The sequence below is a fragment of the Cynara cardunculus genome (assembly GCF_001531365.2).
Source record: "Cynara cardunculus var. scolymus isolate 2C chromosome LG 12, CcrdV1, whole genome shotgun sequence".
NCBI classification, from domain to species: domain Eukaryota; kingdom Viridiplantae; phylum Streptophyta; class Magnoliopsida; order Asterales; family Asteraceae; genus Cynara; species Cynara cardunculus.
In genome coordinates, this window is record NC_037539.1 from 10,486,967 (window position 1) to 10,505,776 (window position 18,810).

General features: G+C 34.7%; 2 protein-coding genes across 5 annotated transcripts; both read right to left on the reverse strand.

Moving 5' to 3' along the window:
* Positions 1 to 326: 326 nt before the first annotated feature.
* Positions 327 to 7,512, reverse strand: LOC112523356 (peptidyl-prolyl cis-trans isomerase FKBP43-like). Of its 4 annotated transcripts, XM_025132935.1 has the most exons (13): positions 7,425 to 7,512; positions 7,164 to 7,237; positions 6,053 to 6,285; positions 5,429 to 5,568; positions 4,602 to 4,926; positions 3,884 to 4,216; positions 3,583 to 3,753; positions 1,713 to 1,845; positions 1,572 to 1,676; positions 1,277 to 1,361; positions 1,108 to 1,149; positions 707 to 755; positions 327 to 620 (listed from the first exon to the last, which is right to left on the reverse strand). In XM_025132935.1, the coding sequence occupies exons 1-13, from the start codon at positions 7,435 to 7,437 to the stop codon at positions 539 to 541; spliced, it is 1,785 nt and encodes a 594-aa protein (XP_024988703.1). In that variant the 5' UTR covers positions 7,438 to 7,512; the 3' UTR covers positions 327 to 538. The 4 variants fall into 4 exon arrangements, with proteins under 4 accessions (XP_024988703.1, XP_024988702.1, XP_024988699.1 ...); XM_025132934.1 differs by having other exon boundaries at positions 1,572 to 1,845; positions 3,583 to 3,750; XM_025132931.1 differs by having other exon boundaries at positions 1,572 to 1,845.
* Positions 7,513 to 15,751: 8,239 nt separating this feature from the next.
* LOC112523471 (UDP-glucuronate 4-epimerase 3) lies at positions 15,752 to 17,759 on the reverse strand. Its single transcript, XM_025133089.1, has one exon. The coding sequence runs from the start codon at positions 17,384 to 17,386 to the stop codon at positions 16,079 to 16,081; it is 1,308 nt and encodes a 435-aa protein (XP_024988857.1). The 5' UTR covers positions 17,387 to 17,759; the 3' UTR covers positions 15,752 to 16,078.
* Between the last annotated feature and the right edge of the window lie 1,051 nt (positions 17,760 to 18,810).

The window sequence follows — 18,810 nt, forward strand, 5'->3', positions numbered from 1 at the left end:
CAAGAATAATCTCACCCAATCTTACTTTTGTCTCATTTTTGTCCCATGACACACCAAACATGAGACTATTTATTTTTGTCTCGTTCCGTCTCACAATCTCACCCAGTCCCCGTAGCAAACACACCCTATAGGCGCTCACCTAATACCCAATAAATGCTTGCATGACCTCCATTAGTGCCACTTAGCAGATCAAGAAATTTTGATCCAAGTAATATAACAAGAGTTAAAAACTTTAAAGAAGAAAAAAAACAACTTGCTAAGATAATAGAACTCACCAGCACAAACATGAACTACCATCTGAAGGGAATTGAGTTTTGTTCAGAACATTCATTTCATTACCATTTAAGTCCAGAATTACTGCAAACCGTAACAAAAACTCCCGTACGGATGTTTCTCAACTCATTTTTACAAAGAACTAATAATTGATCGACCCAGAAACAATACAACGAACAAAACTTTTTTGATCCACATCCATCACAAACTCTTTCGTATTCTTCTTAACTTATATATGCATTCAACGTAAGTATATAAAGAACGATCAATGGATGCTAGTCACTTCTACATCATATACCAGCCACGAATTTGGGGGTACATTCTCACCGGTTCCTTTATACCCGGAGCTACCAACAATCATATATGCATCGTTAGTCATGTAAGAAAAAGAGAACGGTATCTAAGAAAAACGACAACTAAATCACTTGCATACCTCATTGACGGTGGAATGATGAGTCTTCTTTTATCTCCAACTCGCATACCTGAAAATTAGTACATACAAAGGTAATGTGCAAAATCAATCTTCTATTTGGAACTTCATCTGCCACACAAAAAAATGCAACAGTTTCTTTTTTGTTAAACCCTTGGGGCTGGCTCAACTGATAACACATTTGATTTGCTACTCCTCAGGGCCACTAAAGGTTGTGTGATGGTTAACTTTAGGGCCTCAAGGGATTAGTCAAGGTGCATGCCCGGACACCCACGGTTATCCAAAATATTATGTAGAAAATTACTTGGGTATTTTACATATTTGATGAACTAATGTCAAAACAAACGTTGCAATTTTCATACGACCGAGGAAACATAAACCATTAATGAGTTGTTGACTAATACCATCTACACCAACATTCAGCCCCACCATAACTTCCTTATCACCTGCATAATGCATATAACATACATGTAAGATCAAATAAAGAGTTCATGGTATAGAATATAGAACAAAAGCCTCAAGCTTAAGTAGCAACAATAAGATCAAATAAAGAGTTCATGGTCACAAGAGTACCTAGTCGAAATTTATGGGGAGACTTGCCATTTGAATCAATCACTTGTCCGTTCTCTTTCAACTTGACAACATATTGTACTTTGACCTGAAGCAAATAAAGGGTACACAATGATTGAAGTGCTTTAAAAATCATACCAAACAAGCCCAGTATGTCTCACCCAGAGGTGGGGTCCCCGCCCCCGTAAGAGGGGAAGGATGTATGCCGACTTGATTTCTACCCCAAAGAATAGAGCAACTGATTCCGTGAAGACCCCCAGCTTGTGCAAAGCGTGCAAAAAGAAAGGAGACGACTTGCCTTTCTCCCTAAAGCAGCCACTTTTCCTTTAGATTTTCCTGTCACGAGGTCTTCAATAACAAGCCCATTTGATAGTATCTTTTTGTTACAGGACTCGGATTCCTTATCCTTCCCTTCAGGTTGTGTAGCAGAAGGTTCATTTTCTTTTTCAACCTCCATATTTATGTTCTCCTCAACCTCTTGTGTTTTACTCGTCTTTCTCCTTTTCTTTTTAACTCTCTTCTCCTCTGACTGAATTCCATTAGGTAACTGCTTGGAATCAATACCAGAACCCCTGCATGTAAAAGACAGATGTTTTTAAACTAGCATTCAAATTCATTGTGTATTATAGACAAGAAACATTACATAAATAATACAATGATAAAGCCATGGATTGAATTTATTGTGTAATACTGGGTGAAAAGTCCCAACCATTTTATAGAATAGATGGGCCGTAATAGATAAAATATAATAAAACCTAAGGAAACCTCAGATCAAAATTCCATCTCCAGAAAAAAGTGAAACAAGCCCCAGGGAGCCACTAGTACTACCAAGAAACACTTCAAATCTTACAAAAAGACGAGTAAATGTAATTAATAGTGACGAATCATCAAACTGTTAGAACAATTAAAGAAGAAAATATAACCACTGGTACTACCAAAAATTCTTTCCAAGAGAAATACAAAATAATTGTTCAGTCAAGACAATCAAACAGTCATTGATAGAGCCTGAATACAATTTTCTTCATCAAAAATAATGTTTGATGTTCCTGCAACTGCAAACTTCGCAAAAGTTATGCAAATTACCACCATCAAGAGAAGCCATCTAAAAAAACAAAAACTGTATTTAGCCTTCTCTCAAGGTCAAGGAATTATTTTGGATCTTTCTTTTAGCTCTTTTACATAGATTTCATAAATTAAATCTGTACTTCACAAAAAAGGTTACTTTTACGGCTCCTCTTTTTTTATCTCTCATAAGCATGTTGAATCTATGAAATTTTAAACTACAATTTTAGAGAGAACAGAAGGCAATGACAGTCTAAATTCTAATTTGACTTTTTGTCTCAAATAGCAAGAGACTGTTTCAATCCTCTCAATATAAGAGAGAAAATGGGTAGAGGCTTTGCTTACTGATCTACAAGCTTAATTTTTTATTACACTTGGTTAATATTCAGACATTACTGCTATCTCAAAAAATATTATTCAGAAGTTCCATCATGTTATTGGCTCTAGTCTAGAGGTTCAGGATACCTTATTGACCAAGCAATCATACAATTTTCTGCTTACCGCCTTTATGTGCATGATATTGAGTTTAAAACTTCACTTATGTAGTTATGAGAAACAACTCCACAAAGTAATAAGTACATCCTTCTGAAACAACAAAGCAATCATCACTTCAGAGATTCAGATGTCTGCCAATGAAAGTTTTGAAGGGCCAAGAAGAATAGAGTGCCTCCTATGCAAGACCATTGATTGAACTTATTAAAATTCACCAAGCCAATTTCACAAACAGAAGATTGTGCACCTTTCAGGTAATATTGCTTGTCCTCTAGAAGATGCAATACTTACTATGTAAGTCCACTGTTTTGCCATGCTTCACGTAAATATTGTTTGATCACCAATTACGTTAGAAATACTCAATATCATTCATCGTCGTCCACAGTAAATGATTATCCTAAATAAAGTTGAAGTTATAATAATAAGCTAGTAACTGATCCTAGAATTAAGGTACTAAGTATCCAAAAGATAATCAGAATAAGTAATAAACAGAAAAAAAAAAGTGTCTCAATAATTACACAAATACAGTCTATAACACTATTGATCCTAATAATGACGAGAATAAATCGGCTTCTACAGCGGCTTATTTTAAACTACAAGTAAAAGTTACCACGCCCTGTGTCGGCCCACATTTGATAACTACACAAATTAGAGTTACAACCATTATGTTTCCAAAGAAACAATAGATTATATATTTACCAGCATCAAGAAAATATAAGTCAGAAAGAAGTTGAAAACTTGAAATTTCATCGTACTTATCAATTGCTTGTTGATCATCCTCCTGTTTATTTCCTGCAAGCAGGTTGCCGTCTGTACCATCAGTGCTTACTTCACTACGTCCTTTTCTTTTTTTCTTCAGTTTTGAATTCTTTTCAGGAACAACTTCAGCAGAAGCCAGAACCTCAAATGAGCGGTCAACACCCCTGCTTTATAATTAAATGCAAAGATTGCACAAATAGGGACCAAACATAAAGACGATCATTTTCTAGTATACACTTTTAAGGCCAGGATGTATATACGAATTTATCATGGTTTTAGAAAATAAACTGAACTTACATATCATTGGGTTTTTTATCATCTTTAGCAGCCAACACATCATGGTTTATAGAATTGGATTCCACCTTAGATTGATGCATATTATCTTCGAGGGGACCAGCATGGCCTTCATCATCAGCTTTATCAGCAATCCCCTTCTTGGTGTTCTCTTTCTTTTTCTTCTTCGTTTTCACTTCAGTTAATGGAACTTGTACAGACGGGTGATCAACAGAACTGGGACCAGTTGCCCTTTCCTCTTTAGTGGACTCTTGTTTTTTCTTTTTTGGTTTTGATCTGCCTTCTGGCACCACTTCGGCCAAAGACGGCACAGACATATTGGTTTGATCCCCTTTTCTGTTACACAATAAACTTATTAGTACAGAAACTGAATGCAGTTATTCTTAACATTAATTATACGAATAGAACATCATGACAAAATAATTCTCGATTTTAGAATCTGAATATATACGTATATAACAAGTGATTCCACAGGATACTTGAGATGTTACATGCGTAATAAAGACACGGGCTTCTCTTTACCCTTGGTCACCATTAACCACTTTGAGTCAAACCTAAATACACAAGATTGACCTCGAATCTAATTTTGGGCAGTTCAGCTAGTTGCCTATTCTCAGCACGAAGAAACCAATAATAGTGACTCTGATCAGTATCAAGGTAACATAAGCGAGAAATAAGAACCAATATACTAAATTTGCAGAACAATCAGCCAACTACTTACTCTTTTGCTTTGTCATCTATTAAATGTACATTGACCTTATCCTTTGAATCAAGAACCCCGGAATGCACTCCATCCAACTTTAACATATGACCGTTGTTTTTTGTCACTCTGTCTAACTCGCCTTTTGTTTCTTTGTCAGTTTTTTCTTCTGATACTTGTGACTTATTGTTCTTGCATATGGATGAAATTGGGAAATCATCTTCGTCTTTAATCTCTGGGACACTCGTTTCATCATCCGATTCAATCGACATATACTTCTTTTTGAGCCTTTTACGACCGCCATTACCATTTCCTTTCTTCTTCAGGTAGTCTCCATCATCATCCTCTGCTCATTGAAAATCAAAATCATTTGAAGTAGAAAAAACTTAATGATCAATTTTCATTAAGTAACAAATGCATGAAAACTAGATCTCTCAAACGTGTTTAACATACTTTCAACTCTAACAAATGGTTACCAATTGCATTATAATAAACAAGTAACTCCCTTAATCGAGTTTAATGGCAAAAAAATCCTCCTCATGGACCATATCTTGAAGCATCTTTATCTGATGAACAATGCTAGAAAAGTAAGCTACAATCCTTTGGAGAACATTAGCCAAAATATCAAAGCCTTATGGTGGTTATACAATACTTACTTGAGAAGTGAGACATAAACTTCCTAAGATTTTTGACTCAAAAGTAAAACAAATTAAGCCACTGAGCATTGAAGAAAATCCCCAACTGCAATAGCCATTGTTTGAATTGTTGTTGTAAATTTGACCATATCAACTAGAAGAAATAGTACACATTCTCGATAAAAAGAAAAAAAGCACACAACATTAGCATACCTCTGCTACTAGAAACAGGCGAAGGTGTAAGAGGTTCAGGTTCATCATCATTGATAAAGCTGTCCTCATATTCATCCTCATCACTATTATGATTTGATTCTTGTGTCTCGGAATTTGCAATATCCTCTCCATATGATTCTCTTTTGCCATCATAGTGAAGGAAAAAGAACATTACCTCATCTTATAAAGGGTGAAAAAAACTACCATGGAATACACCAGATGGGACACGAGACTGGTAAAAGAAAAATAACTTTCAGACAAATGGTTAAGTTGTTTGGAACATAGAAAGTGATGATAAGGCAACCTGAGATTTTCGGATGATGTGATGCATGAAAACCATGCAAAGTCATTACAAAAAAGTGAAAGATAACCACAAGGGTGGTGCCTGATTGGTTTGAGCTTGGCTCCAAAGGTCAAAAGTACCAAGAGGTCTCAGGTTCAAATCCAAGGAGAAATAAAAATCCCCTTGTGGCCACGGAGGTTCAAATGCGGTGACTCCGAGCTATCTGCAAAAGCAGGTGGTCGCCCTAGGATTAGTCGGCTCGCATAGCGGGTTGGATATCCAGGTTAATAAAAAAAAAGTGAAAGATGATGAAAACAATCCATTCAATGAACAAAGGATACGATTCATCTTGTATATTTGATTGTCGATTGTGACCAACATAGTATCCAGTGAGGTATACACCTCGTGGACCAATAACAGAAAATACCACATCKTCRGCTTCCTCAAATTCCAAATCCAAWTGCAATGACTCRGTCTTAGTAGGCAGCAGTGCACATAAAAGAACAGGTTGCTTATCTCCTACGTTGCATTGCACCAAACTCTTCAGTGTTGCAGATCCATTAGCCAATGTCGCCTAAAATGCAAACAAAAATATAACGCGTCAAATGTAAAAAGAAATGTCAGTAAACAGCATTCAACAACAAAAACTTTAAACAAATTCAACAGTTATATCTGAAGCAATCTAGCTTTTAAGTTCTAACTGAGCAAAGCCTTTAAACAATGATCAACCAAAACATCAAACCAATAATTACAAGCCTTGATCCAAAGACTGACAAGCAGGGACTTGTGTTGCTGCCATATACAGGGGTGTTTTTAATGTTGCTATTGCCTACACATAACAAACCATGAAGCTCTTGTATTCTGTTGACTACTGAATTGTTTTCCATGAATACACAAAATAACTGCGGTATCTGATTCCAGATTGATTGGCAGTATCTTATAATTTCAAGAATCTATATAACCCTGTGGTGCATTCAGATCCAATCACTCAGCCTTCTTGTTACTTAGAGTCAAACTAATTAGATTAGTTGATACCCATCGGATATTATCACAAATTAGTTAAAGAAAGATGGAGAGGTTGGTTCCTAACCTAGATGAGATTGCCATATCACTTACAGATGATATCTTACAACAATAATAATAATAAAATCCGTTAGCCTGCCATCTTCAATATGATCACTCCACTCTTTTCAACCTTTTTCCAGATATTCAATGTATATTAGCCCTAGGTTTCCTTTTTCCTTTGAAAAAGTTCCACAAACAAATTTAATGGCAAGAAAAACCATTGGACTGTCTTAGTAATATATATGGTCGTACTTATGGTTCTCATTTTTCAATATTCATCGTTCCATCTCGAATTAAAAAGGTTCTTGACATTTCATAGTCCAAGAAACGATAATCATACAGACAAAAGTCACACCACAATCCTCCAATGCAATATAACACATTTACCTGAGAGATTCGCAGGCGTGTTCTACCATTTTGGGATGAATGCGTATATGGCTTTCCAGGTTTGACTTCGATTCCTAACGTATCATAATCGAACAATTATGGATTTGAACATCAATAAATTACCTATGTAAAAAACATGAACGCAGAGATTTCGTCCTGTAAACTTATGATTCGACTATGGATATGCGTATGATGCAATCAGAATTATAAGACAAAAAATATTGGAAGACCAAAAATTGAAGAAAAGTATCCAAACCTCACCCCAGAAAGACATGATTGGAATCTCGTATTGTATTGCTAGGGTTTGAGAAAGCCCCTTCGTTTCTATTTCTTCGAAGTATAAACCCCTGGCCTAACTAGGGTTTATAAGAAGTTTATAAAGTCCAAAAATGGCAGAAATTACGATTTGTTGGTGGGACCATGTACTGGCAACGTGGAAAATTAGGGCCCACATAAACGGCCACGTATGTTGCTTAAGCGCGGGAGAGTTTAAATGACTATATTATTATCCACCTAAATAATTTCATTTTTAAAATTTATTTTCTTTAAATATAAGTATTTTAAAAAATCCCATTTTGATATTTTCAAATAAATTTTGTCAATTATTACAAAACTTATAATTATGATTTTAAGTAACAAAATATTATGGATTTAGATATTACACCACTTAATTTTTCTTAACTAATGTTAGAGGCCGTTTACCAAATGTTTATCCGGGTAAGCGTTTATCAAGTCACATTACCTTACCGGATGAGTATGATAAGGACCAAGAATCTTATCCGGTAAAAACGAGACAAGTATCAAGAGTCTTACCTGGTAAATGTGGGTGACGATTTTACCACAGTAAACACTTACCGGGTAAATTGTTGCATACGATGTCGTATTGGTGGACTAAAATCTTATCCGATAAGTAAATGATAATGTTAAATGTTACCCATAAACGCTTACCGGGTAAGTGTTTGGTAAATGGCCCCTTAATGCCGTTACTCGTAAGGACCTAATATACATGTCCATAAGAAGAAGAAAAAATGTTAGATTTAAAAGGCTAGTGATCTCAAACATTATATAACGTCAATGTAAAATGGGTAAATTGTATTAAAAAGTAATATGTTTTTCTAAATTTCTATTTTGGGTAACATACTTTTAAATAATTCATATTAGTACATCTATACTATATTAAAAAAAAAAGGAGTTTTCGGTTATTTCTTGAATTTTAAGAGGAATTACATATCATGCATAATGTATGATTTTTTAAGCTCTACAACCTCCGCTCCCACTCCCACTCCCACGTCTTGTAAAAAATCTAATGTTTTAATTTCTAAATTACATTTTATATCATTATAGCTAGTTATTTGATTTACTTTATATCTTTTACTTTTTCATTTTTCATTTGATACCATTACCATATTAACATAAAATTCGTATATAAACTAAAATGCATGAAAAAATACATTTATTTTTTTTACAAATTATACCATTAGAATCGTCTCGTCAATACCTTCAACATGAGCATAATATTGAATATTTTTGGATTTAATTAAGCTATTAAATATCATGAATACCTACAAATTAATTTGTTTTATATCATTTACGTGTTCAATTTAAATTTTATAGCTTTATCTATCTATCTATATCTATACTATATATAAGCAATTAAAACAATTGCATATTGAATTTTAAGAGGTACAACTTATTTTAAGCAATATACATGTTCTAGGGCACTATATCCTGAACTCTCTCTACACGCCCTTGAATTATCTTGTCACGTCCTGACCTGATTTCTCTCCCTCTCTCCACGTCCGGCCTAATTTCTCTCACCATCGCATGCCTCTCAATTTCATCGATCAAGAACAAGCCAACAACGACAGGCAAACACTCATGCCTCTCGAGTTCTTTCCACATAAGGCGATTTTGGGTTTTGAAGATATGGTTTATACCCGAGAGGATTTGGCACACTTTATCCTTCTGCTATCTCCTTCTTCTTGTTTTACAAACACCATCTTCACGGTTAAGGTAATATCCACCCTCCGATTGTTGCTAAAGAAACCCTCAAACCCTAATAGTCTGAAGACCTTTCCTAGGTGGTTTTCCATCAACAATTTTGTATTCTAATGATTTTCATTTTCTCTGACAGCTAGGAACAATTCATTCTTCTGGTTCAATGTATGTCTCATCTCAAGGTTTTAGAGAGAAGATGAATAGCATGATTTGAAATCTCCTTGTGACAGGCAATTTCTCCCGCAAAGTCTGTTTTTATCCTACTCCTTTGCCCTGATTTTTGCCCCTTAAGTTTTCTAGTTTTCTATTTATTGATAAAATGTTGTTGGCATACTAGGAACTAATCGGCTTTTGTGATCAACATTAACCCTTTTTTGAAGATTTTTGCTAATTCGCTTCTCTATCTCTGCTCACTATGTATCTAGGTCTTCAAATTCATCTTTGGACGAGGTACTCTCCAATTTATGTGTGTGTTGATTTATGTTTCGTTGTGTTTTTTAATCTCTTTCAACACGGATTTCTGGGTACTCAGTTGGATTTGAATATTTTCTTGATATTGGTTTTGACTTGTTTTGCATTCTCAGAGTAAATAAATTTGATTTTTTGTGTACTTATACACCTAATAAAGGAACTTTTTAAAATTTTAATTTGGTTGATCTGACATGTGATGGATGTATATTTTGTATGTTGTTGATCACTATTGTTTTGGAATAGGTTTGTTATCCCAAAAGAATCAAAACCTCAAAGCATTGTAAACATCTACTTGGTATTTTTGCTAAATAAAGTACTCTTTTCTGACATGTTTTGTTTTCTGCGTAAGCAACTTTTCACTCATTCTAGGGTTGTAAGATTTACTTAGGTTGCAAATTAAACCACCCTTATATATATACATACACTAGGTTCGACCACGTGTATTACATGGGGTATTTTGAATGAGAAAAACTCTGGACATTAACTCTGAAACACAAGAATTCAGAGTTCTATTGTTAGATTGAAAAATAACTCTGGACTTAACTCTGAATAAAAGGAATTCAGAGTTGTCTTCTAAGTCTAGAAAGTATCTACGAGCATAACTCTGAGTCACAAGAATTCTGACTTCTTATAACTCAGAAACGTAACTCTGAACTTCAACTCTGAAGAGGAGTTCAGAGTTGTATTCTAAGTCTGGGAATAAACTATTTAAACTAAGTTTGGAACAGAAGAATTTAGAGTTATGTTTGTAAGTCTGAGAAATAATCAATATCTGATGACTTCATGTAGATGATTTGTATCACTATTATCATTTAAGTGTAATGAGATTAAATTGGTGACCAATGTAATCATGATAAATATCGAACAGGTAAGGAAGGTGCGGAGTGCACACTTGTTTGAGTTTATTTCGATTTAGGGGCGAAGCCCCAAAACGATGGGGGTCTGGGGGCAGCGCCCCTAGTGGCGGGGTCCAAGCAGCCCCTTGCCCAGGTAATATTGCTTTGTGAAAAATGCTTCAAAAATCCGAATTTGAAAATTTAAACCCGAATTTGATGACCACTCCAGGGTTAAATTCAGAGTTAAATTCAGACTTGCAACTCTGAATTTTCCAGAGTTATCTTGTAAGTCTGGAGGCCACTTCAGAGTTAAATTCAGACTTACAACTCTGAATTTTACCAGAGTTATGTTGTAAATCTGGAGGTCACTCCAGAGTTAAATTTAGACTTACAACTCTGAATTTTTCCAGAGTTATGTTGTAAGTCTGGAGGCCACTTCAGGGCTAAATTCAGACTTACCTTAAGAGTTAAATTCAGACTTACAACTCTGGATTTTTTTAGAGTTATGTTGTAAGTCTGGAGACCACTTCAGAGTTAAATTCAGACTTAAATTCAGTTACACCACGAAAATAGGAAAATAAACGTGTAGAGGGACAGTTGTCACTTAAATAGACCTATTTGAATCGTAAATGAAAATTGTGTCTAGATACATGTTTAGGCGGGAAAAATCAATAACCGTCACATAGAAACATGACACATGTCACAAAAGTTACTTATTTATTAAGGTTATATATATATATATATAGAGAGAGAGAGAGAGAGAGAGAGAGAGAGAGAGAAAAGAGGTAAGATCAAATGTTAACCACGGTTTTTGTGTTAACTTTACAAACTATTTCAACCAATCACAATCCATGTTTCTATTAGGTTTTTATCTAACTTAAAATTTAATGCCAAGGGTAGTTGAGTAATTTCATTTTTTATGTAACTCCCATATCATTAATTGAGAGTTATAAAATCATAAAATCCTTAAAAATGTGCATTTTTTATATTGATATATATATATATATATATATATATTGATCTTCCATTTTTATTGTTTTAAGAGTTTGTGATTCGTGGAGGAAACACGGTAGTAAAATCTTCGGTATCGTTTAAGCTATTATGGATAAATGCATTGGAAAAGAACTCGACAACATTGAAAAGATTAAAATGGTTTATGGTGACAATTGAAGTTCGAGTTCGGGAAGTGAAGAAAATAACCAAAACGAATGTCTTGGTTATGGATTAATATTTTATTGTACTCGTTTTAATCGAAATTATGTTCATTATGATGGATTGTGTTTTTTGTAGTTCATATTGTGTTGGTAGTTTTTTTTTAATTATTGATATGTACCTAATTCACATGTTCAAATGGAATTTCATGCACGACCCATTTTCATATGATCATATAACCGACTTTTATGAATCATGAATCATTGTGTTCATGTTACTACTCTCATTTGAGTATATATAACACTTCATGAACGAAATTTTTGTGTCATATGAATACAAATGTCATTTTTGAAGCTTGATCCCAAATCTTTATATTTGTGTAAATGTTTGCACTTAGTGTTCATATATGTCAATTTTTGTAAGTGATTGACCTTGTGTTCATATGATGAGGGTTATGTGTTCATATATTTTCTACGACATTCTCTTCCTATGTGGTTTGATCATGTTCACAGTTGTATACTTTCATGTTTATGACCCCCATCATATGAATATCGATTTTCGTTAGTGATCTCACATGTTGTTCATATATGTTTAAGTTAACTTACCGAGTCGTTGGTTAAAATTTGCTCCCAAATCTTTATATAAGCACCGTTCTTGCATCTGGTGTTCATATATGTCAAATTGTGTAAGTTATTGCACCCTGTGTTCATTGTATGGGGGTTATGTGTTCATATATGAACATACGATGTTCTCTTCATATGTGGCTTGATCATGTTCATATATGTTCATGTCAATTATTTCTGTCTATGACCAGCTTGTGAACTCGAACCAAATAGATCTCACATGTTGTTCATATATGTTCATATCACTCATCTCATGGTCATTAGTGATTGATCTAACTTGCACCAAATAAATCTATACACAATTTGTTCATATATGTTTGTGTCAATTATTATAGTCTATGAACAGCTTGTGAACTTGAACCAAATAGATCTTACTAGGGGTGAGCATAGGCCGGTACCCGTCCTATTTGATAGGAACCAGAACCGACGGCTCTTGAGATATTGGAACTGGAACCGTTAGGAACCGGTTCTAGGTACCCACTTCCTAAAACATTAAAATTTTGTTATTTAGAAATAAAAAATAAAACATTGCCAAAACACTAAATAAATAAACAATAATACAAATTATACGAAATAATGGTTACAAATATTGTTTAACGATTACAAACCATAATAGATTATAGACTAATAGGAAATGTTGAAAATTTAATGATTACATATTATAATTATAAATGTTCAAAGTTTAACGATTACGTACTACGAATCCAATTAAACACACAATTTGAAAAACTACGAATCATTTTATCTCGTGACTGCGATGATTCTGAATCTCGTTTCAAATTCTCACGGTGAGAGGCCACATGCCCGAGAGTATGAGTCGATGAGGTGTAGAGGCGGGACCAAAAATCTAATCTAGAGTTCTAAGTTCCCTAATTTAAATTTAGTATTAAAAGAAAATTAATTATTTTTTATTGAAAAATACCGGATACCCGCCGGTTTCGGGAACCCGGTCCCGGAACCGGTTCTGGCGGGCACCCGGCGGGTAAAGGTTCCGAAAATTGAAAACCGGAACCGGAACCATTCTCAATCGGTTCCGTATTTTAAGAACCGGAACTAGAACCACTCATATCGTTTCCGGTTCCGGAACCGGCGGTTCCAAGGTCGTTCTGGTTCCGCATGTGGGTACCCGGTCCCGCTGCTCACCCCTAGATCTCACCTGCTGTTCATGTTCATATATGTTCACATTAATCATCTCATAGTCATTAATGATTGCTCTAACTCGCACTTAATAAATATATTTTCTGGTTGTTGCAGTTGATTACTCCAGTTATGTAATATTAATGTTCATTGATTTTACTAACTATGATGGTATCAACAGGTGTTCACATACTTATACCCTTCGAATATGAAACAGAGTACGATATCGGAGAGTGTTCAAATGGAAGCAAGTATTTTATCCATAATGTTGATGACGAGCTTAAACCAAAAATCAACGCACAATTCGTATCTATAAATGAAGCGGAAAAGATATACAGGACGTACACGGACAATGCCGGGTTTGATGTTCGTCTTCATGCCAAAAAAAATACACAAGAACGGAGACATACAAACAAGATGGTTTGTATGTAGTAGGGAGATAATACCAAATAAAAATTATTTTGATTCTATGGCTCTTCAGTCTAACGAGAGGAGATACCGTAATATGAACCTTAAACTGTGTGGATGCAGTGTATGTATAAAACTCCATTTGACAAATGATCGCTCTTGAATGTGTTCATAATGAAGAAACTATTATTCACAAGTTGTTTAAATTGATTTTTTTTTTGCATTAGTAAAAAATAATTTTTATTGTGATAATTTGAATTTTTTTTTAAAAAATGTTCAATTTGATATCTGAATTAACAAAACGAGATTTGAAATGAAAAATAGATTTTATTGCATTAATTTTTGGAAAAAAACGAATTTTAGTTATTTTTCTATAATTATTTTGCAAGTTGATTCCCCAAAATAGGAATCAAGTGCAAGTTGGTTCCCCAAAATGACGATTGTGAAAGTTGGTTCCCCAAAATGACGATTGTGAAAGTTGGTTCCCAAAATAGGAACCAGGTGCAAGTTGGTTCTCCAAAATGACGATTTTGAAAGTTGGTTCCCCAAAATAGGAATTAGGTGAAGGTTGGTTCCATTTTGGTGCAATTTTCCCATTAGGAAATTAAAAATTTTAGTAATTTCAACTTAAAATATTAATTAAGGGCATTTTAAGGATTTTATAAATATCTTCTCTCATCTCTCATCTTTTCTCTTTTCGACGAATCTTATTCGGCGAAACCTTGTCCCGATGAACCTTATGTGAACACAAGATACACACTGTAATATCTATAAACAATATTTACTATGATACCTAGATATACATATAAGATGCACAATTTGATACCCTTTGTAAAGCAATGAAAATAACGAAAATGCACACTATGATATATTTCATAAAACAAAGAAAATACATTAGGATACACGTGAAACATTGTGAACGTTTTCACTATAATACAATTTGATTCACAAACATCTTTAAAATACGATGTATATTAGGTAATTGATATATTTGATAACTAATTTTAATTAAATATTTCCTTCTAAAAAAATTAATTAAATATTTTAAATAGTTGTCAAAAATAGAGTTACTATATTACTCTTTTAACTTATTTAAGAAATATTCTTAAATATTTCAAACGAGTGATTCACATTGGATTACATGTTTTAGTTTTACAAATGAGCATGTTCACAGTAAAAATAAACGAAGATGCTTATAATAAACGGCCCCTAACGATACAATTGGCATATACTTCATTAATATATCACTACTTGCTATATATCTTTACTTGCTCACTTCCATCTTTTTGTAACACCATCACCACCAATCTTTCTCTACCTAATTAGTCTATGCACTCTTTATCCAACCTGCTATGCGAGCCAATTAATTCAAGGACGACCACTTGTTTTGCAGATAGCTCGGAGTCACCGTATTTGAACCTCTATGACCACAAAGGGGATTTTTATACCTCCTTGGATTTGAGCCTGAGACCATCTGATACTTTTAACCTTTGGAGTTAAGCTCAAACCAATAAGACACCACCCTTGTGGTTTTTGAAACTTATCCCAAAATGAAAACCTCTATTTAAAGCCAAAGCAGATCCAAAATGCAAGAAACTTACACATCTTTAAGTCAAATGATTTCACCAAAAGAGAAAGAGTCAAGAAACTAGAATCAGCAACTCATACCCCATCTAAACCAAACACCAAACTTCTTTATGTTTTCTAGATTCAAAACTACATTTACTTGCATCATCAAAACAAGCAAAACCACTAAACTTAAGGCATCCAAGATAACCAAAGACCCTTTATATGCATCATCAACAACACATACACAACGAACTCGAATCAAGAAACTCGTAACACCCAAAACCGTCATGCTTTTAAGTTGAATTTTAAGAACGTAGGTCCAAATGCAGGAGAAGAAAGAAACGAACCCAATAAATCCCACACGAAATCAAACTTGAATCAAGTCATCAGACGAACATTTAAAACATTGTCTTCTATTTATTTGAATTTCATAAAATGATACACCAAATAACGAAAATCTGTTCTTCTATCAATAACGAAACTATAACAATTACATTCCCACAAGTAGAAATAAAAAAACAAACATGTTCTTAAGTTCTTTTGGTACAAATCACAAAAACCGATTCCTCATCGTTTGTACGATTTCTTTCTTTTTTTTACGATATATGAGAACAAAGATCATGCAGAAGATGAACAGAAACAATAATGTGAATACCAAAATTAACAAGAATTTGAGAATAATGTTACCATATGAGACCTCAAGTTCGAATCTTTCATCCATTCAATGGTCGCCTTTCTTCCCCGAACCATAGTAACCAACATACCACCTCGTGAATTTCTTCAATCCCGTTTGAAGATCCGTTGTTGGCTTATAACCAAACTCCCTCTGTGCAAAACTAATATTCGCATGTGTAAACTGAACATCGCCGTTTCTAGGCAACTTCATCACCTTCCTTTTCGCCTTCACTTTCAGCAGCCTCTCCAAAATGCTCACAAGTTCTGAAACAGGAACCGGCGAAGTGTTCCCCAAATTAAAAACCCTCAATTGTGCAGACCCTTTCTTCTTCCCACCACTTCCTGTACTCTTTTCAGCAGTATCTAAAGCACCCAAACAACCCTTTACAATATCATCAATGTACGTAAAATCACGAGCCACAGTTCCATGATTTGCAGCTTCAAAGATCGGAATCGATTTCCCTTTCAAGATATCTCTTGTGAAAAAGAAATAAGCCATGTCTGGCCTTCCCCAAGGTCCATAAACAGTAAAGAACCTTAAACCAGTTAAAGATAAACCATATATATGATTATAAGTGTGTGCAATCTCTTCACCAGCCTTTTTAGTGGCTGCATATAAGCTTGCAGGTTGATCGGTTCGATCTTTTTCTGAAAAGGGTACTTTGGTATTTAATCCATAAACAGAACTAGATGATGCCCAGATTATAGCAGGCTGTGGATTGGCATTCTTACAGACTTCAAGAAGAGAAACAAAGCCAGCAATATTACTATGAACATAAGAACTTGGGTTTTCCATGGCGTATCTAACACCAGCTTGAGCAGCTAAATGCATTACATGAGTAAAAGGGGCTACCTCAAAGAGTTTCTTAAGCAATGTGACGTCGTTTATATCTCCTTCCACGATGTAAATGCCACTCCTTTCAAGTAAAGCTTGGCGAGCTCTCTTTAATGATGGGTCGTAATAGTCGTTGAAGTTATCAAGACCTAAAACACCATCTCCACGGCGTTTCAAGGCGGCGCTGACGTGGGTACCGACGAACCCGGCTGCTCCGGTTACCAAGACTGATAACCCATTACTGGAACGGATCCGGGCAGATGATCTGACCCGTTTTTCCCAAGCGGGTCCGCCCCAAGAACTGGTTTTTAAAGATCTGCGAGAGAGATCTGATGGCATTGAGTTTGGTGGTGATGTGGATGGTGATTTGAAGAAGAAAACCACGATCAATCCCAAGAAAACAAAGCTCCAAAATGTGAGTTTTGCTAGAGATGAATACTGCCATCTGAATCTATGAATGTAGGGGGATTTATCCATCTTGAATTTCCCAGGTGCCGATGGGATATTATTCATAGTCATCAAGAAAATCTTAAAAACGGAAAACACCCAACTCTTATCCTTGCCTGATGTTCTTGGAATGTGATTAGGGTTGAAGCAGCAGCATCCAGTTTTGTTTTCTCAAAGAAACTCGAGGGGATGAAGAATGATTCACTCTCTTATCAAAGAAATTGGTGCTGCTGCTCTGCAATTCGATGAAGAAGATCAAAGATTAAAGATAAAAAGATAAAGATAAAGAAAGAACAAAGGAAAGGGGTTCTTTGTGTTTGTGATGCTCTTCCTCCCACTTTATTTTCGCTGTTTGTTTTATGTGGGAATCTTCTGGTTTCTTGGAGAGATTGATTGTCTACTTTTGTGGGTTTTCTTGGTTCTACAGCTATTGAGATTGATTGAAGAAATGGGCGATGACCGATGAGAGAGAGAGAGAGAGAGAGAGTAGACTATAAGAGACGAATTGAGTTGGAAGGATCTTGAATGCTAATGGCGATTTTACAGATTGTCAAAGTGAACAGGGAAGTTTAATCAAGGGTTATAATGCATGTAAAATTGACTTCATTTGGAAGAGGATATGGTTTTATCCGTCTGAGTTGTTCTTATCTATCTCCACCAAAGAGATTACAACTAATTCACCTCATTAATGGCTTCCCACTTTTGATAATTACAAAAAAATCACTAATTTTTAGGGTTCTTTGATTGTAAAATGACTAATGAGGCCATGAAATTCGGAGGCCCTTCCTTGAATTTACAATTTGTGTTGGAGTTCTTCATTTGGGGATTTGAAATGTGGGTGGGATTTGTTGGGAGTTGGAGGGGATGGGATCTTGATGCTTATTTTAATGAGTGTTTACACCATTGGATTATGTGTGTGTGATGAATCAAGGTTTGCAACCTTTAAATTTCAATTAAATATGAAATTTAATGTTTTATTCACATCATTTTATAAAATTTAAGTGATTTTTAAAAATAAAAAAATTAATGTCGAGTACAGGTAAACTTAAAACAAGAAAAACTAATAACAAAACAACATTTGAAATATAGACTTGTGTTGTGTAGTTGATTGCAACACTTTCGATCTGATTTTGAAGGTGTTGTTGCTTGCAAATCATTCAAATGATCTGAATATTAATGAAACTTCAACGATAAGTATTGAAACGTCTTACAATCTTTCCAATATTCAAAAACTAAAAACCACCTTATACTGTAGAAGTCTTGAATAAACAAACACAAATGTCTGATACTCCACCAGTTTGTCGCATATCCAACTAAAACATGATTACAAACATGAAAATATTGCCTGCAGTTCAATTAGGCCTTCCCCTTATCCCTGTTATCGCCCACTTGCCATTTTTGTGAGATATAATGACACTAATAAGCTATATAAGCTTAATGAATTTATGATTTGCATAATCAGATATTAAACACACGAAGTTGAATGTTACTGAAAT